Source organism: Adiantum capillus-veneris, chromosome 6, assembly GCF_014529385.1.
Source record: "Adiantum capillus-veneris isolate H3 chromosome 6, ASM1452938v2, whole genome shotgun sequence".
Taxonomy (NCBI): domain Eukaryota; kingdom Viridiplantae; phylum Streptophyta; class Polypodiopsida; order Polypodiales; family Pteridaceae; genus Adiantum; species Adiantum capillus-veneris.
Window position 1 is genome coordinate 8,841,467 of NC_140936.1, and position 22,731 is coordinate 8,864,197.

A 22,731-nucleotide genomic window follows, 5' to 3' on the forward strand; every position below is an offset into this window, starting at 1 on the left:
GAGAGAGAGAGATACATAGGATTCTACTCTCTCTATGAAAGATATTTGCAAACATCATGGATGACCACATGATTAAACAAAAGAGGCTTTCCATGCTGTACATGTTGGGCTTAACCAACATATGTGTGTACTTGGATCCGAGGAACCCAAGCTTCTTTCATTGCTAGCTCTTCCTTTAGTATGTCGAGGCTTCTTGCAAAGCCTTCTCTCTCTGGTGGGCTTCTATTTATTTCTTTTACATCCTCATGCAACATATATGTGCTGATGAAGTGGTTAGTACCCATAACTCGCGAGTAGGTGGTGGTGGGTTCAAGTCCCTGTAGATGCGGGCGATCATGATGAAATTTAAGCCCTCCTTTTTCATGTCGTTAATGTTAAGCATGACTAGAGATCCGTCAAAGTTTAGCGTGCCTAGAGATCTGCGTACCCTCAACCAGTGATCCCCTGTTGTTCTAGTGTTACATGATAATTGAGGGGGCGGTTCATATTACATGGACAACTGTGGTTGCGGGCGGTGCCTCTGAGTTGTTTGAACATAGCCTAAGCCATGGCAATGCTATGGCCCCTAGCTTTATGAATCATAACGGCCATGAGAGGTACTATTTGAGTTTCACTTTCCCATGCATAAAAGGTACTTTCTAATTTGGAAAGAAAAAGTCCCATCGATTTTGAGCCTCTAGTCTCATCAGTTGTTTTGCAAAAGTTTGGTAAACGCACAAAGGCCTCCTGCTTTCCCTCTTTCAACCATTATTTTGATTATGTGAGTTTCATAACCCACCGAGTGAAACCCCTCTAAATGGTAAGCCGTCGTTATCCTTGTGCTGGTGGGTGGCGCTGTTATTGACCCTTTACCCTAACTAGCCTAACGTGCACACTGTTGTTTCGATTTGTAACCGGGGTCCTCGGAGATCTCAAGCGTGGTGGGTCGCACGTAGTCGCGAACAGCGCCTCTTGAACGTTGAACCCCCTTTCTCTTCGGTGTGTGCAGCAGCTTGGTTGACATGTATGCCAAGAATGACTATATTGCAGAGGCAGCTTGGTTGACATGTATGCCAAGATTGACAATATAGCTGCTTTTTGGCATACATGTCGACCAAGCTGCTGCTAAATTCTCTTCAAGTCGCAAAGAGAGCAACACACAAGTAAAACGTAGGGACCGAGCAGATGGCAACAGACGTATCCAGGCATGAGGGCCTTGCGTTTCAGGTTGGAATCCATCGTGCACGCCTGTAAGTGCTTGTAAGTCATGTCTCACTGAATGTCTGCATTTGCAAATTGTTGTTCTATATAAATATTGCATGCCTGATGTGTTGATTTGGGCTCCATCCGACTTTGCTACAAGCTCTCATCTGGAGTTTGTCGCCTTGGAATCCTTTCAAATATTCTCAATGTGAATCGTCCGGAATTATACCATTCTTTAGATATAAACACGAGTAACTTTGGTGTATCCCAATGATGACAGCATCCTTCTCTGCCGAAGACCCGCGCTCAGCTTGTCGATGTGAACACAGTTGAATGCATGCTGAGATAGCTTATGTGTGCCAATTTCAAACTTCTTGACTAAAGCTCAAGAAATGTTTGTATCAAGACACAATAGCATGGAATTTCCTCATATGGGAAAAGGCCTTTTGATTGCATCCAAATGAATGCAACTGACAGGCAGTGCGCCTTGTATTTCCACTCTTTTTTGAGGGGTTTGAAAGCTTCTGGAGACAACAAGGTCGTAGAGGAAGGGAAGAAGGGAGCTTCACATGCATAGCTTAAGACTTGAGTTGGAAAGGGATCCTATGTAGCAGAGTATTGCTAAAATGCAAATTGTGGCTTTCTTACAATTGCAAGAAAGCTTGTCACAAGATGTCCACTCATCAAGTTGCCACATGGAATGCTTTGCTTCAAGATATACAAAAGAAGAATTGTTAGTTGTTTTCATTTCAAGTGGTACATATCTATCAACTATCTTCTTTTTAATGTTTCTATGCCATCAGCGCTCAAATATAAAGAGACTTTCTCAGTGCGAAATTCCTAGCCGTGTAGAATCTTGACTATTGTCTGCTTGAGACATTGCAAAGAAAAAGATTGCCTTTGACTACTTTTTTTCTCACTTGTTGTTGCACTTTCTTAGAATCCAAAACTTTGTTGTTTGTCTCCTTCTAGATGTGACCGTCCTAACACTTATTGTTTGAAAACATTGGGTATTAATTTTGTGATTGTGACCATGACGATTATTATCGTTCTTTGGGATCAATTTTTTACATTCGCTCATTTAGGCTTCTGTAGATTTATACAAACTGATGCCATTTTACACGGCTTAAGATAAGGGCGTGTTTTGGTAAACTCAATAGGAAACCCCAGGAAAATCTTGGACTATTTAATGAATGGCCTTCTCCAAATATAATAGTAGCAAATCAAGCTTCCATTATTCCCTCATATGTTTTCATAGGGTTTGAGCTTTGGCAAGATCTATTGGTGTCACAAAGTGATGACGTGGCATTACCTGAGAGAGAGAGAGAGAGAGAGAGAGAGAGAGAGAGAGAGAGAGAACCTTGGGGTCTGTTCGATTGCTGGATGTGTGTTGGTTGAAAATGAAACTAAGAAGAGAGTGATTTGTGTGATTGATTTGCAACAACAAATTAGATAGGGCAGGAAACATGTGCTTGTGATTGGAGGGGGTGTTCTCAGAAGGGTTTTTAGGGCACATTGAAGCATCCATGTACATGGGTGAAAGAGGGGTAGTTCGTGGAGATGTGGGCGTGCTCATGACTGCAGCTCTAGAGGTCACCAGTTAATCAAGAAAAGGGCCATCAGCTACACCAATGTAACAGCCACAAGACGAGGAAATACGGCTTGCCTGTTAGAGTTGTTATCTCTTGGATTCGTCCAATCGGTTCTAGTTTCTCCTAGGGGCACGTGTTAGGAAGTGGGTTGTTTTGTGGTTGTGCTTGGCCAATGTGAAATTGTTTTCTCATGTCAAGTTGTGTTTAGCCATGTGTAGCTCAGGCGTTTTGTCTTTGTTCCATGGCCAGTAGGCTCGAGTAGGCTCTTGCAGGCTGGGGGTATTTCGATTTTCTCCTAGCCTTGCTGGTACATTTCCCATGGACCTGGAGAGAGAGAGAGAGAGAGAGAGAGAGAGAGAGAGAGAGAGAGAGAGAGAGAGAGAGAGAGAGAGAGAGAGAGAGAGAGAGAGAGAGAGAAGAAGAAGAAGAAGAAGAAGAAGAAGAAGAAGAGAGTTTTAACGTCGTAGGAAACTATCCCAAGAGACCTTAAAGATCTAGCCAACAAGGAGAGTTGAACTAAATACCTGTTATGTGAGAGAGAGAGAGAGAGAGAGAGAGAGAGAGAGAGAGAGAGAGAGAGAGAGAGAGAGAGAGAGAGAGAGAGAGAGAGAGAGAGAGAGAGAGAGATGAAATGAAATGTTATATTAACGTCTTCAAAAGGCCAAAGTGACCTATGAGACCAGAAAGTTACAATGCGGTGTATCTTATACAAAGTCAGATTAACAAAATAAATTAAACTAGGATAACAAAATATAAATACTGCGGGATCCTAAACTAAGCAGTACAATGTGAAGACAATATGGGAGGGGAGTAGAGATCCATCTTCATCTGCACTCTGGACGACGAAAGAGTATGGCTTGAATCCTTTGCCGTAGCCTCCTTCGAAATTGTGTAGCTCCTCTCCTCCCTCGGGGTCGTCTAGATCTCCCTAGCTCCAATGCTCGGTCTATGAGAATGCCAGTAGTGCGGGTAGACCTCTCCACCGTCGCTGGTTGCTCCTCTGTCTGTTCTTCTGGGTGTACAGTATCTAGTGTAAAGAAATCTATGATCTGTCTCTGGGGATGTCTCTCTTCACCTCTCCTCAGTAAGGTTCCTCTATGCTTGTGTAACTCAAGTAGATAAAGCCCAAGACATCTTTGATCCTCGTAACTCATGACCCTAGATAGAGGCCCAAAACCTTCTCTGAATAGACAGTGAAAACGACCTCGTATCTCATAGTATACTGTGCAATGACATGTAATGTACTTCTGTCTCTGACTCTAGATGGCATAAGCGGCATATTCTGTTATCTGCCGATGTCCCTCTGAATCTGCCAATCTCAATCTCGAGCTGATGTGAGGACATGCATATCTGGCCAATGGCACAACGCAAACCATGCGAAAGATGCGTGTCCATATAGCTAGGTCGAATCACAAACCCATCCCCCGTGAGGTGGAGAAGATGATCTCTATAGAAAGCCATCTTTGTGCCCAACTCTTGTAACGGCTCTATCCATGTCCTTCTCGTGTCCAGCTGGATCAAATCCTGACGGATGAGTCTATTAATCTCTACCCGTGTCAGAGATCTCAAGGGTGCCTGAAGAGAGTATTGAAAAGGAGGCAACCTATCCATGGTGAAACCATGTGTCTGAAACCATGATGTCATCTGAGCATACCAGCATGATGTGTCCCCATTAAAAGCTAATTGTCTGGAGGACTCTAGAGCCACCCTGGCATATCTGTCTGTGGTAGTATCCCATAGACTGTGTACAAAGGAGACTGATCTTGTGAGCGCCTCAATCTCCATAGGGGGGGCAGCTAATTCCGCTTGAATGATATCATACGGTACAGAAACCTTGGCTCTAATCAGCCGAGAGATCATAGATACCAGGGGCTTCTCCATACGCCTCCACCCATCCTGGCCTATAGAAGGTCCCCAAACCTGCACCCCATATAACATAGTAGAGGCTACCAAAGTATCAAAGAGCCATAACTTTGTCCTAGGTTCCTGGAACTGAACTTGTGAACACATCCTCTCCATTCCTCCCAGAGCCGCACCGGCTCTAGTTAGTCTAGTCTTTGCTGCTCTTCTCAAAGAAAATCTCGGCCCCGTGAAGACTACCCCCAGGTAATTGTATGCATCTGTATACTCCACAATCTCTTGACCATATTTGAAAGTAGGTACTGATCTCCTGACCCATTGCGGTGTGGTGTTAAACACCATAACCTTTGTTTTACCTAGGTGTACACCCAGGCCACTATCCTCTGCAAAACTGCGTAGTGCGTCCAGATGTCGTTGCATACCTTCTGGTGAGTTAGATATCAGTACAATATCATCAGCATAAAGCAACAATGGGATCCACGTCCCTGTCAGCTGGGCACCCCTGTCACCCTTTCTGTCAGTGTAATCAGACACCTCATCCACATACATACCGAATAGAGTAGGAGACAATGGGCAACCTTGTTTCACTCCAATAGTAGAGTGAACTAAATCAGACACCCCTTCTGGAGTGCGTACATGTCCCACCACTGATTTGTACAAAGCCATTATCCCCCAAATTACCTCTATGGGCACCCCCATCTCTTGCAGTCTGCGCATCAATCGAGCCCTTAGTACCATGTCAAATGCTTTGCGAAAATCCACAAAGCTACAATAGATCCGTCTCCCATGTGCTCTGCCCTCCTCAATGATGGCCTTGAGTGTCAGAATATGATCAAGAGTGGAGAAACCCCTCCTGAAGCCGGCCTGACCCTTTGCTCGTACACCCTCGCCCTCTGCCCAGCTACTCAGGTGTTTCTCCAGAATAGATGCATACAGTCGTGCCAATGTGTGTCCAACCATAATAGTGCGGTAATTCCCAGGCTCTGTAGGGTCACCAGCCTTGAAGATGGGCACAATATTAGACAACCTCCAGGTCTCAGGGAATCCCTCACACATGGCACAATTGAACAACATTGCGAGAACCTCCATCAACATATCCTTGGCATGTATAAAGTGCTCCGCTACTAGACCGTCATGATCATATGCCTTCCCGGTCCTCATCCTGTCGATGGCCCTTCGTACCATCTCAGGCGTAAAGAAAGTGCTCGTAGTTGGGCAAGGCTTGGTAGGGTCTGGAAGGTGTTCCTGTCCCGGAACCGTATATAATGATGTCGCATATTGGCCCCACACATCAGGTGAAGTAATCACTGGGGGAGGAGAGTGCTCATGGAAGAGTCGCCATGCCTCTCCGGAGTCCCTACTCAAGAACATCTGATATAAGTCTCGCTCCATCTGAGCTAGGTAAGCTCGCTTCTTCCGTCGCACAAGGCGTCGGAAAGCAATCCGAGACTGTTTGTAAGTGATGACTCGTAACAGAAGATCCCTCTGAAGCTGTGCCCTCATCTCTCTGCATTCCTCATCATACCAACTATTCTGTGGCATGCTCCCAGCATGTCGTCTCTTACTCGGCTGAGTGTGTGGATATGCCACTGATGCAGCCCCATGCAGTGTCTCAGTCAGTATATTGGTGCACTCCTCCACTGAGAGGCCTGTACCATTTCTGCCAGCTGTGCCTTCCAATAGACGGTCCCAGATCTCCTCTGTATAAACGAAATCAGTCTCTGGTGTAAATGTATAGCGGGTGTGTGGCCTGCCTCTTGGTGTCTGGGTTGTACTATACTGAAATTTAACGGACAGTGTCAATAGAGCATGATCTACTGCTATGCCCATTGGCCTGGCTCCCACTGTGAAATCCTGAATGCAGGGGATAAAGCTCGGTTGTGTCATAACATAATCTACTGTACTGGCCCCATGTCTATGTGGAAAGCATGTGAAACCGGCTGCTCCAGGAAATCGCTGTAAGCCATTAAGTATGGCTAATCCAATGTGTGGTCGTCATTTCCATGAGGTATCTCCCATACTCCGTTTGCTCTCTGTCATCTGAGCATTTGTCAAGCCCCAACTCACCCGCATCCAGCTCTCGAAGCACCTCATCTGAGGTGTCGTAGAAGATTGTCTGCGAGTTGCCCGTTCGGGCATTGAAGTCCCCTAGGAGAATGATATCACCATCCCTTGAAAACTCCCAAATGTCATCATCTAGGATAGAGAAAGGCGACTGCCCTCTGGATGCGGCATACATTGATGTACTGGGAGGAAAGTAGCATATGGCAATATATAGGAATCGACCTGTGTCAGGTCTCAGTCTCACCCACATATATCTAGCATGATCATCTCTTCGTACAATATGCAGTAATGGTTGTAGTTCCTCTCTGAATAGCACTGCTACTCCTCTTGAACCTCTACTCCCTTGCTCAGATCTCGCATTTGTCCTGTGAGCTGTTTCCCATCTGTATCCCACCACATGTGGCATTACCTGTCCAGGGGCCTGATGAGTCTCTGAGAAGAACACAATATCCTTGTCTTTGAAACTCTCCTCAAATGCACCCACGTCCAACCTCATAGACCCATTACAGTTCCAGGTAGCCATCTTCAGTGTGGTCCCATATGTCTCGCACCGTCATGCAGTACGCCGCTCTAAAATCACTACCCGTCCATCTCTGTAGAAGGCTATCTTTCCCTTCTCCCTTGCCGCTGTAATCTCTGGCATTACCTCTCTCATATGTGCGAGCTGTGAGAGGGTCAGGTCATCACCGAGGAAAATACCTGTCTTTTTGAGAGTAGGCCTCTTCCTCAAGAATTCCTTCTTCTCTTCCGACGAGGGGAAGCGTAGTATGAGAGCTCTCCCCTTTGAAGACTCTCCCGGGCCATCACTTTTCTTACCTACCCTCCATGCCTTTGTGTGCAAAGGCTTTTCCATCCCCATCATGGATGTAAGGCTTGTGACCTCTTTCTCCACGTTGTTTATGTCCATGAGACCGGTCACTCTCACATGCAGTGCTCGCATCCGCCTTCTTTGTTCCTCTTCGAGAGTCATGTTAATAAGCGTCGGTGTACAAGGAGTTTCTTGACCTTTCCCTTTCTTGGCGACCTCGATCCATTTTTCAGCCTCGTCCGCCTTTTTCTGTGTCCTTGTTATCATCTCCGCCCATGAAGATGTCTTTGCCACACTCAGCTTCTCTTCCTCTGTGATCAACCTTACCTGTTCCTTAATTTCCTTGATTTCATCAATTACCGAGGGTTAAAATTCGCCTTCCTCTAGTCCATTGCTTACTCTATCAGCAAGCTCCTGTTTAAGGGCTGAGACTTCTTTTTTGAGTACCCGTATCTCGGCGTTTGGGTTCTCCTGTTTGAGGGCTGATACTTCTTCTTTGAGTGTCTGTATTTCTGCGTTAAGGCTCTCTTTCTCCTTCTTCCACTGTGCGCCTTCATTGAAGACCATTTGAAGGAGGTTGGCCTTCTCCTTCCACCATCCTTCCATCTCTGTTTTCCATTCCTTCATTTCCCTCTCCATCTGTGCCATCCGCTTATTCGTGAGCATGAAGGTTGCCTTTGCTCGCGGCTTGCAAACAGGTGAGACATTGGCGGCTTCTGTGTCCTGTGCAGGGTCTTCTTCAAGTGGATCCATTCCGGTGAGGCCCAAAGAATGAGAGAGAGAGAGAGAGAGAGAGAGAGAGAGAGAGAGAGAGAGAGAGAGAGAGAGAGAGAGAGAGAGAGAGAGAGAGAGAGAGAGAGAGAGAGAGAGAGAGAGAGAGAGAGGAGCGATAGATGGGCTGAGGAGAGGGGTGTGGGGGGGGGGGGGGGGGGGGGGGGGGGTAAACAAATAGGGAGGGGGGGAAGAGGGAGAGAGAGAGAGAGGGGGGGGGGGGGGGGGGGGGGGGGGCGCGATAGATTGACGAGGGGGGGGGTGATAGACTGAGGAGAGGGTGCGATAGACAAAGGGGGGGGGGGGGGGGGGGGCTAGCTGAAAGAACTTTAAAAGTTTAATAGTTTAAGTTAAATTAAAAAGGGGGGGGGGGGGGGGGGGGGGGGGGGCGTGCGATAGACGCGGGGGGGGGGCTCAGCGCGATAGAGAGAGGTAGCGAGGCGGGCAACGCGAGAGAGAGAGAGGGGGGGGAGCAGCAGCAGGGGGTGCGGGAGAGAGCGCGAGAGAGAGAGAGGGTGCGGGAGGAGCAGGGGGAGAAGCGCGAGGGCGAGGCATTGGCGGGCAGGGAGCACGAGGGGCAGGGGCAGCAGCGCGAGAGGGGGGGGGCAGCAGCGCGAGAGAGAGAGAGAGAGAGAGAGAGAGAGAGAGAGAGAGAGAGAGAGAGAGAGAGAGAGAGAGAGAGAGAGAGAGAGAGAGAGAGAGAGAGAGAGAAGAAGAAGAAGAAGAAGAAGAGAGTTTTAACGTCGTAGGAAACTATCCCAAGAGACCTAGCCGACGAGGAGAGTTGAACTAAATACCTGGAGGCTGGTGAGAGAGAGAGAGAGAGAGAGAGAGAGAGAGAGAGAGAGAGAGAGAGAGAGAGAGAGAGAGAGAGAGAGAGAGAGAGAGAGTGACTTTCGTGCCCAGATGCATTGGCTCCAAAGACCGTCGCCCCTTTCGGTATTTCTTTAGTATTGCTCTCGACAAAGTACAACTCTCGAGGGTCCTATGCTCTCAGACTTCATGTCCAGATGCCCTATAGAGTGAGGCCCCGGGTTCCTTATAAACATTACAAGGGTTGCCTAAAAGCAGAGCCCAAAGCACTTCTCTCAAAAGCAGTAATCCCCAAGAGCATTTGCTCCTAAAAGCTAGCGTTGAAATGAGCGAACGTAATATGCGGAAATCCTTACAGCCTGCCACGTGGCATCATCAACGCAAAACGCAAAAATTCCGTATAGCAGCTACCACGGCAGCATTCGTACAACATGTCATTTCAACATGTTAGCGCGTTTTACGAAAATCATTCTCAGAGTTCAAGCTTCGGGATTTTTAGGGTTAGGCCCCTTAGCCGGTGCTCAAAAGTTCTTTAAGTTGGTTGCTTCGGCTTCTCTTGTTCACTCGATCATTTCTCTTCCAATTGGGCATGCCACGTCATTACTGTCACAATAGATTAGCCCAAGCGTTTTCCCATTGAGTCCTAACATTTATCATCCCCAGCAGTAGTAGGGCAGCACTATCGGCAATGATGGACAGCATTGTGATTTGTCCATGTTTCCTCCTTAGGGCAGCCTGTCCCGTGAGCATTAAGTGGAGAGGTAGAGCACCTAGTTCTTGGTTCAAGCCTAGGATCTACATGTCCTCTAGATGGCAGCCATGCTTGTAGCCCTGAGGCATGTACCTCTCTTTCTCCATTTCTCTCTTGATGCCAGGAGGATCAATCCAAGAGTGATAACCCATGTGGAGATCGTGAAAGTGCTCTCATGTGCAGGAGCAATTGGTGGTGTCAGCAACAATCGCAATTGTGTGTACCTCGGGTCTATCCATTAGGGCATGACAGATCTATGGCTGACCACCCTTGTCACTTGTATAAGCAGCTTGTTATCAACTCGGAGAGTCTTTCCCATATCTCTCTCTCTCTCTCTCTCTTTGTCTCTCTCTCTCTCATTCTCAAATGTCGTGTCTCTTTCTCCCTCAATGATCTTTCTTCTCCATAGGTGCCTTGTTCATGTATTTGGCATTTCCTAGATCGGAGTCGAGGTGTCCACTGGATCATGAGTCAGTTCTTGTCTTCATTGCATCTTCCGTTGCCACCTTTGACATTGCCCACTCTCGGTGACCTTATTAAACTACTATGTCGTGGTATTTAGTCAATACTATGCGTGATGGAGCTGATAATTATATTGTCTTGTGGGTGACTACCATGGGTCTATATCTCGCACTTTCCTTTAAGGGTGAATCTGGGCTTATCTTGGATTCATCAGACCTCTAGGTATACTATGCTTTAGTACATGCCGAGAAAGGCTAGGCCAAGCATGTGTTCAGACTCAGGTGTAACACAACATCAAGAAGGGCCAACTTATGTGTGGCTCGGATCTCAGGACACGTGTAGGGATTCCACAATATACTTAACAAGGCGCACACTGGGTGTTTGCAAAAAAGTGTATCACAATGTGTCTACATCTTGCTCCATCAGGCGCGGTGTCACAAGGAACTTGGTCAGCGGCAAGATTAAGTATGTCATTGTCACAAAATAATGAATTGGCAGTATTGCCCATACGGATCATGTGATGACGTGGCAGAATTGTACGGACGATTGAATATTGTGTTGGCATGTTGACGTGGCAGTAATATGGATTTTCGTGTTTTGCACTGGCTATGCCACATGGCAGGCTGTACGTACTTCCGCGATCTGCGTTGAATGCTTTTTAGGGAAGTTTTTGGACCAGATGCTTTTTGGGAATTGATCGCTTTTGAACTAATTGCTTATGGGGCTCTGCTTTTGGGGCATCCCTTGTAAGAATAAACAGAACCCTTGGGGCCTCACTTTGGAGAGCATTTGAACGCGGAGTCTGAGAGCAGAGGTCTTGCGGGAGTTGTACCTTGCAATGATTAATGATAAAGAAATACAGAAAGGGGCGCCAGTCTTGGGGGCCAATCACTCTGGGCACGGAACTATGCCAAGCCATGTCGACTAAATTGAACTGTGATTTAAAGTTGTGAAGTATTTTTAGTGATTCTCTTGTGTGTCGTGTGAGATTCCCGACTTGGGGTGCCCAAAGCTTGTAAACAGTCACTCCTCGGTCCCTTGTGTGGTGATAGAACTTGAGAGCCTCAGCATGAAGCCAATCTAGCACTCTATGCATTGTCTATGAGAGAGAGAGAGAGAGAGAGAGAGAGAGAGAGAGAGAGAGAGAGAGAGAGAGAGATCACAAACGCAAGGTATGGTGAAGAGGGAGCGATCAGCCCCCCATGACTACCATGAGCAAAAGACTCAATACACAATGATCAGATGATGGAAGTGGGTACCCCTCGACCCCATAAATAGGTACCCAAGGGGAGGTAGGGCAATGCTTGGAAAAATTCCCACGACCCAACAGAAAAATGATATATGGAAATATCGGACAAAAGTTAGGGGCCGGACAGTGATGCAGTCTAAATGCATATGCAAAGGATGGCCAGCTCGGAGACACACTAGCCGTACATGTATGCCCTAAACGTGTGAAGCAGCAGAGTGGTGTAAATCTAACACCCCCTCTCAGCACCTGATGCTGAACAAACTGCATGAAGCCGAAGATGCGAGGGAGAGGATGAAGATGTCTGCTACGATGTCCACTGAAGGACAAGACTCCGAGAGTGTAGCAGCAGTCTGGGGTGTCCCAACTGCCAATAAATCTCCATGGTAAGTGCAGTCACGAGGAGTGTAGCAAACTGCTTTACTCCGCCGATACAGGGTGAACATACTGCGTGAAGGTCCCGAATTGAGTGTGAAAACAACTCCTTGTCGTGAAATAAGTGTCAATAGACCTGCAAGTGTCCTGCCAATAGGATCTGTGGTGTCTGTAGTCAAACCGTCTGGAGAAAATGAAGAAGCCTAGGAACCGTCATGAGCATGACCTAAATAGTAAAGCCTGTCAATGCATGAACCTGTAACCCAGTGTGGCTAGGTGGCTATGGTTGTGAAAAACTCCAGGAAGGCCAGATGTAGCAATCTGCGTCGTAAACTCCGAATCAAGGAAAGCAAGACTAAGCAGTCTGCACTGTAGAAGCTACTGTAAGCTGCAGCAGTCACCGAGAGACTGCACGGATCACCACTACATAGTGTCCTGTCAGTGGGTAGGGTAATCCAAGATGAGAATGCCAGACTCAACAGTCTGCGCTGTGAAGGGCCTTTGAGAAGAGGTGTGGTTAGACCAAGCTGTCTGCACCGTAGTCATCGTGTAGAAGTAGGGAAGCTAGACTGAGCAGTCTGCGCTATGCAAATCCTCTTAAAAGAGGTGTGGTCAGACCAAGCTGTTCGCACCGTAATCATCCTGTAGAAGTAGGAAAGCCAGATTGAGAACTCTGCGCTGTGCAAATCCTCTGAGAAGAGGAAAGGCCAGACCAATATCTGCGCCGTCTTGCCTATATCTCCTACCTCCAATCCTCCGGTGTTAACCAAAACAGAATCCGCGCCAACGATGCCACCAAACCGCATCTCGGTGTGGCTCTCAATGTGAATGAGTTGGGAGTGGCCTATTGCCCAGGTTGGGGGATAAGTTTGCTGTAAGGTTACCGAGGGTGAGTGTAAGCAACTCTGAAGGTAACAATCCAAATGATCAAGAGTGTAGAAGAGCAACTGCACTATCATCCAAGCCAAGCTTCGGTGACTCCGGATGTAGTCGTGTAATGATGCCTGCTCTCACGAGTAAACTCTCCAAGAGATTCCAAACATTGAAGTCCCACTCCAGTCTGTAGATCCAAGCAATGAACCTGTCCAAGAAGAGATCTGAGATCCTCTCCCTAAGTCCATGTAGATGCTCCTATGTAAGCAAGTGATCTGACGTGTCGAGGTCGAGTGGTAAGTGTCTGTCCACCCAAGATAATGGTGTCTTCTTTGGGAATGTCGGAATCCCATATGCCATGAGCATGGCCATATCTCGTGTGAACTCCTCTAATGAGTGCATAGGTGTGTCCATAGCAAACCACAAGTCACCACCCCCTCTGGAGTGCGCAACCGCGGAAAGATGGCTGGAATGAATGGATCTCCCAAAGATCGTACGCCTGTAGATGATCAAGCCAATGTCGAAGATACCGTGTACTGCAGCAGTTTCTGAGAGACCGCATGGACCACCACCGAATGGTGTCCAGGTAGGAGGTAACTTCATCCCTCTGTGAAAAAACACAAGCCAAGAGGCTGCTGTCCACCCAAAAATGCAACTTGAAGGTGATGAAAACGCTGCTGTCCAGCGATTTTCAGCGTGCTCGTACGCTCACGGCGAGGTTGAGAGCGGTGCAGGGGGTTTGGGGAGGATGGTGAATTGTTGGCACAACCCCAAGTGGGCTGGAAACAGAGAAAACAGCAGTGGTAGGTGGCTGAAATCTGAGGTAAACGAAGAGGAAGTTGGACGGCAATGCACCGGATGCAAGGTTGTGTGTTGTAGGCAAGATCCAGGTGCACAAAGCTGAGCGCTGCACCCTCTGCTGCAAAAACGCAGCAGCTGTCCAAAAACGCAAGTGGATCTGAGGGTTTTCCCGGTGACAGAAATGTCCAGAAAGGTAGTGCTAGCAGCCTGATGCATAAACGCTAGGCTTGATCTGCAAAAAATGCAGGTATGGTTGAACATCCGTCGCGATGGATGTTGTCCAGGTGATGGCGCCACCCTGTTTGTGCAGAGATCACTGGCTGATCTGGTGGTTATTGCAAAAAAGGCTGGCTGTTGCTGATCTTGGGAGAAGTTCCTGATGCAATGTAGCGCCTTGGAACATGCAGAGGCTAAAGCTGTTGATACCATGTGAGAGTGCACGTGTGCGGAAGAGAGAGAGAGAGGGAGAGAGAGAGAGAAAGAGTAAGGTGCAACGGAAGTGAATGTTGAACTTTGCTCAAGATGAGTGCTCCGAACTGTGCTCAAGGGTTCCTTTTACTTACGGAAGGGAAAGCCTTCCGTTCCTTTAGTGAGAGAGTGCGAGCGATCACACACAAAGCGGATAAACACTGGGAATGAAGGTGTTGAGACTGAGAGATAGAGAGAGAAGAATACGACACCAGAAAGTTGTCAAACCCTCCTCCGAAGGCCCCACTCTCTATAGCGAGAGCGGTCTACTATTGATTGCACAAATCTCTACAATGCTTGGACTTGCCGACGATGTCGACGACGATGAGGAGGACGACGAGATGGGTTGAAATCTGAAAACGCTAATGGCTGAAATCCGCAAATCTTTATCTGCTGAATTTTGACTCTTATGTCGATGACGATGTCGATGGCCACGATTTGACGACGACGCGCTGAAAACGCAGATGCCGAAATCTGCGTTTTCCGGGCTGAAACTGCAACCTACGTTGGATCTGATCGTGCGGCGAGGATTTGCTACGGGCAGGTGAGATTTGCGAGGTTTGGGGGTTCTTCTGCGATGTCTGATTGCTGAAAACTGAAAACATTGGTGCTTACTGAGGTTCTGTCGCGATGAATCTGCAAAATGCTAAGGGGTCATGCTGATGCAAAAACGCTAGGGCTGAAAACTGTCCTGCTACTGCCGGTTCAAGCAAATGCAAAACGCAAGGCTTCTTGATCTGTCTTGCTGTTGCCGGGGCTGATCTGCTGTGCAAAAAACGCTAAGCTGCCTGTGGATGAAAACGCTAGGTCCTTACAGATGCAAAAACGCTAGCTTTGCTGATGGGGGTCCTGTTGAGAAGGTGCCCGTTGAATGCGAAGTTCTTGCTGCCTCTTCTGCTCATTAAGTGCTAGCGCTAGGTTTCCTTATATATATCATTGGCCAAATTGCCCTTCCCAATTCCCAACAGAAGTCATTAAAAAATAATAAGTGAAAAATGTCAAAAATAGAAAAAATAGGTCTATGCACTGTAAAAATGCGCCTGATGAGTTCTAATGGAAATCTGATGGTCATGCTGTGTGCAACGAGAGGATATGCATATAATCTAAGTGTTTGGACATGCACGGTTTGCGAACAGACTCACAAAAGTGCCAGATCACTATGTAAGCTAATTGAACTGAACCCATGTCATGAAGTAGCTTGTCCACATACACATAGGGTTAGATGTGCACGTGACATCCCCTCCTTTTCAAAGTGAGGTACTAGTACCGAACTGTATGGCGTCGAGGGCGATTGCCAATAGCGTTTGGAATCCTGGAAAGGACTCTTTGTTGGCCCACACTGATGTGTGGGTCATGTGATACTTGAACTTCATAAAGGTCTGCAATGCTTGCTTCTGGGCCGTGCCGAAAGCGACATAAAGTGGCTCCTTCAATGCTTCAACTTCGTTGATAGTCATGCGTCTACCTTCTTTAAGAATCTCCGATGCTGAAAATTCCTGAAACCACTTTCAACACAAAAACATGAACATACCCATTCCATGTAAAGTGATTGGAAAAATTATAGTCTTTTTTAAAGATTGTGCATGCAATGTAGATTAAAACAATGGGGTTGAATCTTGACTTTTTGAATCAATCAACTGTGGCAAATCACAATGAAAATGCCCATGCTTGATGCTCAATCTTTCTTGTGCTCTTTCTGATGCTGTGTCATGCCAAGGAAGAGACATGGAATGTGAATTCCTTGAATGCAAACATTTCATCTTTCCATGAGTAATCCGCATACATCCGTGCTCATTCATGAGTGAATCGTGTTCATCGTACAATAAGGCATGCCTGTGAAAAGGATCACATAAAGACGATGACTAAAATATAGGAAAGCATCACGAATGAAACACTCGAACAATGGGTACTGATTAATCATTCGTACACATAATACTTCCTGTGGGAGTTCTTTGGACCTAGGCTCAAGAGCCAAGATCGGTTTTTCGTGAGGGATCGAATCTGCAATGAGGTTAGCTTCACTAGAAAAAGTATCAATAAACCATCATCCTTGTGAACAATCACAGTTTCTTTCTGCAAATCATCATGCTTGTGAGAAATCACATCTTGATCATGCAAATCATCGTGCTTATCATTATCATGCAAATCATGTGTGTCATGCTTTGGAAAAGAAGAGACTGAGAGAGTCTCCTTTTCCGGATTCTTTGCAATCTTCGCCTGCACATTAGAAATGAGAGATGAAAATGAACAACGTGCTCTCCACGAATAATAAGGGGAGATCACTTTTGGGATTGAAGTGAACGTATTTTCCGCCCAATCAATGAGAGGGTTATGCTCACGAAACCATCGAATGCCTAAAAGCATATTACATCCTGAAAGAGGAGAGACAACAAATTTCCTGCGGAAGGACTCTTGTTGAACAGTGAACAAAACATCAAGGCGCTCTTGCGTGATGAGAGAGTCCATACTGGGAGAGAAGCCTGACACCTCGAAAGGAGATGTCTTGCGAACCTCCAAGCGGGCTCTTTCGACAAGAGAGTCACTAATCAAATCATGCATACTGCCTGGGTCAAACAATATGACAAAACGCTAACCCTTCACATGACCATAACACTTCATGAGAGACTCATCAATGGGAGATCATGAGACTCTTGGGTCACACTCGTGTTCTCATTTATTGCATTGACAAAGGAAGTGGGTTTTGTGGGTTCTTTAGATTCATTAGATTCAAGCTTAGGACATGTTCTTTTTATGTGACCCTTGATGTGACAATGAAAACAACGACCTTCCTTAGAATAAATGCTTTGTTCTTCTGACGTGATGTATCCTCCTAAAATGCCTTGTTCTTCTTTTTCATCTGGAGTGAGCTTAGGTTTAGCAATTGTGTTAGCTTTACCCTTATGTTCATTTGGAGAGTTCTTTTCTTAGAGACTATTGGAAGATTGGTTAGAAGAGTTACCGTTCTTACCATTGTGAGGGTTCTGAGAAGTCTGAGAGATACTTGTGGAAGTCTTGTTTTCCTTAGGCTTTCCCTTGTTGTGTTTCATCTCTTGTGCGAGAGCAATCGCTACCGCCTTGTTGAGATCAATTGGATCAAGTACCTCGACATCAAACTTGATATACTCGTCCAATCCATAAAGGAATGCCTCTTTGCGCCCCGCATTTGATTTGTGTAATTGAGTGCCGAGCTGCAAAACACGATTAGAGAACGACATAACTGGCATACCATTTTTGCTTGAGACTGCGCCAATCGTCTTTCAACCGTGCTAGGTACTGTGGGGGCATAAACCGCGCCTTGAGCTTGTCTTGGAAGTCGGCCCAATCGAAAGAAAGGGGCGCGCCATCCTCGGCTTCCTCTAGATGCGCGGTCAACTTGCCATGAGTGGTACCAATTAATGGCATCACCGGCAAGGTACATGGCTGTCGTCAAAACCTTGCTATTGCCTGTCTTCTTAGTTGTTGCAAAATAAGCATTAAATTAATGCAACCAAGAATGAATATGTTAGGTGCAGCGGAATGAATGTTGTATTTTCTCAAGATTAGTGATCTTCACTGCTCAAGGTTCCTCTTAGTTCTTAGGGGAAGAGAGAGTTTTCCGTCTTGTAGAGTGCTGTGGTCACGAACAAAGTGAGTGGATATTGTGCGTGCAAGTGAATGAGACTGAGAGAAGGAGAGAGAAGAGATACGACACCCGAGAGGTTGTAAAACCCTCCTCCGAAGGCCCCACTTTCGTCAGCGAGAGTGGTCTACTTTGATTGCACAAAGCTGTACAATGTGTATGCAATGGACTGATGCAAGTTGGACTATGTCGATGACGACGACGGTGATGACGACGACGGCTTGATGGCTGAAATCTGTGATCTTCTAATCGCTGAATTCGGGGACTGTTTTGGTGGCTGAAAATGACCGTTTTGGCTGCGTTTTTATGGCTGAAAATGGGGGAGCATCTGCAACCAACTTGGGGGGAATCTGCTACTGTGTCATGGCTGAAAACCTGTGGTCTGAAGTGGCTTAGGGCTGAAAACACAAAACGCTGGCTGAATCTGGCCTTCACCGAAACGCTAGGCCGATTTGTATCTGCAATCCCAAAACGCTGATGGATCTGGTGCATGCGAGGCTGATCTGGCTCTGCAAAACAAAAACGCTGATGTTGCTGATTGTCAAAAACGCTAATGATGCTGATGGTTGGTCACGGGAAAAACGCTGAGGATGAGCTGATCTGTAGGGAATCTATCGCCAAAAGGGGGAAGACTTCAAGCGATGCTGATGCTCTATGAAAACGCCAAGGAAGTGGGATCTGCTGGCGATGGTGCTGCGGGGGGGTACTGCTGAGAAGTTGCCTGTTGAGCGGGAAGCTCGTGCTGCCTCTTCTGCCAGATAGTGCTAACTTGGGTTTGCTTATATATTAACTTAGCAAAATCGCACTACCTACTTTTGTTGGAAAGTCACTTAAAAATAATAAGTGAAAATAACCAAAAATAGGAAAATAGGCTAAGTGCACTGAAAAATTCCCCTAATTGATGCTAATGGATTCTGATGGGAATTCTGATGATCATGCTGTGTGCAACCGGAGGATATGCATCTATGCTAAGTGACTGGGCATGCACGGTCTACGAATAGACTCACAAAAGTGCCAGATTACTGCTAAATCTAGACTGACTGGACTGACTGAACCCTACTGTGGTGTAGCTTGTCCATGGACACATAGGGTTGGGATGTGTCACGTGACAGAATAATTGTAACATCCATCTTACCATCATACTTACTGAACGTGATCTTCTCTGTGACGGGGTTGTTGGAGTCCGAATCTCGGCTTGCGCCACTTTATGAACTACCAACCACTTTGGCCGGCTCGGATTTCGAGGTGAGAACCTATCGGATCATCTCTTGCATGTGTAGTTCTCTCTGTGCCTCACTCTCTGCCTGTCTTTCTTCGACTGCCAAGCGCGCTTGCTCACGCTCCAAGGTTGCTCGTCTATTTTGGCGTTCACGCTCCATGGCTTCCTGTTGTTCTGCTTTTCTTTCTAGTTGTGCCATCGTAACGCGATTCGCTTCTTGTTGTTGTGCCATCATGTCCATCATCGACTTGACCAAGGCCTCCATAGGATTTGGTGCAAACCGTTGCGTAGATGGGGCAGGGGGAGGGTCAGACAACGTCCTGGTGGGGAAAATTCTTCTTCGCAACTTCCATGCTCATCACCTCCATGCGAAGTATCCATTCCGCTTCGGGTATTGACCATACACTGAAGTCTTGGATTCTTGAGTTCACGAGGAACTTGGGTTCTTATGGGTCTTGGGTTCTTGGGTTCTTGAGGTCTTGAGGTTCTTGAGTTCTTGAGGTTCTTCTTTCGCTTGCAATCTGTGTTAGAGAAGGATCTTCTCTTCACCCGAGTTTTTCTCTTTTCCGCAGGCGCACCCCTTGGCGGCCTTGCACTCACACCAAGGTTGCTTTTTCCCACTTCACGTTGATTGGCCGGCTGCTAAGTGCACGGTCCGCTCTCAATGAGTGAAAAGAGGCACAAGGGGAGGTTGGACAAGCCCTTCTTTCTTCGGTTTCCTGTCACTCTTCAAAAACACGATTAGGAATCGATACGCCAAAGTGGACTTGGGTTACATGCGACTGCAACAAGCAAAAAAAATTCTTGTGGTTCATTCCTTGAGTGATACAGAACACTGCCAAAGCTTTGTTACCAATGTAAGGTGCAGCGGAAGTGAATGTTGAACTTTGCTCAAGATGAGTGCTCCGAATTGTGCTCAAGGGTTCCCTTTATTTACGGAAGGGAGAGCCTTCCGTTCCTTTAGTGAGAGAGTGCAAGTGATCACAAAGCAGATAAACACTGTGAATGAAGGTGTTGAGACTGAGAGATAGAGAGAGAAGAATACGACACCAGAAAGTTGTCAAACCCTCCTCCGAAGGCCCCACTCTCTATAGCGAGAGCAGTCTACTATTGATTGCACAAATCTCTACAATGCTTGGACTTGCCGACGATGTCGACGACGATGAGGACGACGACGAGACTGGCTGAAATCTGAAAACGCTAATGGCTGAAATCCGCAAATCTTTATCTGCTGAATTTTGACTCTATGTCGATGACGATGTCGATGGCGACGATGCGACGACGACGCGCTGAAAACGCAAATGCTGAAATCTGCGTTTTCCGGGCTGAAACTGCAAACTACGCTGGATCTGACCGTGCGGCGAGGATCTGCTGTGGGAAGGTGAGATCTGTGAGGTTTGGGGGTTCTTCTGCGATGTCTCATTGCTGAAAACTGAAAACGTTGGTGCTTACTGAGGTTCCGTCGCGATGAATCTGCAAAATGCTAAGGGGTCATGCTGATGCAAAAACGCTAGGGCTGAAAACTGTCCTGCTACTGTCGGTTGTCCTGCAAATGCAAAACGCTAGGCTTCTTGATCTCTCTTGCTGCTGCCGGGGCTGATCTGCTGTGCAAAAAACGCCAAGCTGCCTGTGGATGAAAACGCTAGGTCCTTGCAGATGCAAAAACGCTAGCTATGGTGATGGGGGTCCTGCTGAGAAGGTGCCTGTTGAATGCGAAGTTCCTGCTGCCTCTTCCACTCATAAGTGCTAGCGCTAGGTTTCCTTATATATATCATTGGCCAAATTGCCCTACCCAATTCCCAACAAAAGTCACTTAAAAATAATAAGTGAAAAATGTCAAAAATAGGAAAAATAGGTCTATGCACTTTAAAAATGCTCCTGATGGGTTCTAATGGAAATCTGATGGTCATGCTGTGTGCAACGAGAGGATATGCATATAATCTAAGTGTCTAGACATGCACGGTCTGCGAACAGACTCGCAAAAGTGCCAGGTCACTTCCTAAGCTAACTGAACTGAACCCATGTCATGAAGTAGCTTGTTCACATACACATGGGGTTAGATGTGCACGTGACACACACACACACACACACACACACACACACACACACACACACACACACAGAGAGAGAGAGAGAGAGAGAGAGAGAGAGAGAGAGAGAGAGAGAGAGAGAGAGAGAGAGAGTAGACCAGAAACGCAAGATATGGTGAAGAGGGGGCGATCAGCCCCCCATGAGTACCATGACCAGAAGGCCCAATACACAATGATCAGATGATGGAAGTGGGTATCCCCCTGACCCCATAAATAGGTGCCCAAGGGGAGGTAGGACAATGCCTGGAAAAATTCCCACGACCCAACAGAAAAATGATTTATGGAAATATATGTGGACGCCCGGACAAAAGAGGGTGGTCGGAGTGGGCGGCCGGACAGTGATGTAGTCTAAATGCATATGCAAAGGGTGGCCAACCGGAAGGCACACGAGCCGTACATGTATGCCCTAGTCGAGTGAAGCAACATAGTGTTGTAAATCTAACATTGTCCACTTTGTGTGATCCTTGCCACTAAGGAAAAGAGAAACCAACCGTTGTGTCCAAGGTTTCTGCACCTCTGGCTACTTGAAAAGAACATGTATTTTGAAAGAAGCTGCCTTGAGGTCAAGTGATGGGTTGCAAAGAGTGGCGTCCTCAAGTAGGACTGTCCCTCTTGAGCCAATCGGCTCGTAGCAAAAGCACTACCGATTGCTGAGGAGTGTTATGTCTCCTGAGCTGTTGGTGGGGTATGAGATGGGCCAGGAGACGAAGCTGAGGGGCTAGTGGGGGAGACGGGAGGAGCGGGAGGGGAGGGATGGGGAGGTGGAGGCGGAGCGGTCGAGTCGGCAGGCGGGGGGGGAGGGGGAGCTTGCGGTGGCGAGGCTAAGGTGGAAGGAGACTCCTCAAGTACATCCTGCTGTAGAGGGTCAAAACGGCTCCTTGTAGGAACCCAATGTTGTTGCCCTGTTGTAGGTCGGTCACCATGAGGGTCTAAATGGCAAACCTATCCCTAATGGTGGCGACGACCATGTACCTATTCCCAACCATTAGCTTACTAGCCATCCATCGTTGAAGAGGTGCTAGCCTTTGCACCTTGTATCTGTGTTTGCTGTGACTGGCCAGCCTTGGGAGGTTTAGGGTGTGGCGCGGGTGGTGTCCTCCTGCAAGGGTAGGCCTTCGCAAGATGGCCCATCTGTTTGTATATGAAGCATTGGTCCAGAAGTCCTGAATACTCCACGCTTTGGTGCAACCATCCACCACTCACTCTAGGGAGAAGGACTACCATCAACTGTCTCCTTAGTCTGGGGAAGCAAATTGAAAACGAGTATTTCGATGAAGGCGGACCTTGAGGCGATCGTGCACCTTGTCTTTGTTGGGGCGGGTGCTAATAGTCTTGCAAACGACAAAGATGGCTTGAAGGCGCTCCACCTTTGCTGCAAGGCTTGCTTGCTCCATCCGCGAAAGAGCAAGAGTAAGTCGAATGGTGTGCTTTGCAAGGTCGGGCGAGGGGGACTTCCTTTGAGTCCCTCTGGGGCGCAGTAAGAGCCTTCATTTGTGTTTGTTGTTGTGGAAGAGGAAGAAGACAAACCATCGGTAAAGGGGCTAGTCGAAGACAAAGGGCAACTCAAAGGCGAGGAGGGTCACAAGGAAAGCAACGCAGAAGAGGAGGGGTGTGTGTGTGTGGCGCTTGCGGCTATATAGGGAGAGGGAGAGGTAGGGCGAGAAGGGAGAAAGGCAGCGCAAGGGCAAGGAGAGGGGTGAGAGAGAGCGCGAGGGGGGAGGTGGGAGGGCGCATAGC

At 47.3% G+C, this 22,731-nt stretch overlaps 1 protein-coding gene and 1 pseudogene across 2 annotated transcripts in view; one reads left to right on the top strand and one right to left on the bottom strand.

Moving 5' to 3' along the window:
- Window positions 1-872: 872 nt before the first annotated feature.
- Window positions 873-22,731, top strand: part of LOC147455114 (uncharacterized) — a 51,066-nt pseudogene continuing 29,207 nt past the window's right edge. The window contains exon 1 of the transcript XR_015188475.1: window positions 873-1,229. The product of XR_015188475.1 is annotated as an uncharacterized LOC147455114 (transcript). The remainder of the gene's footprint in view (window positions 1,230-22,731) is intronic.
- LOC147455115 (uncharacterized) lies at window positions 6,601-7,221 on the bottom strand. The gene has a single exon (XM_086515205.1). The coding sequence runs from the start codon at window positions 7,219-7,221 to the stop codon at window positions 6,601-6,603; it is 621 nt and encodes a 206-aa protein (XP_086371331.1).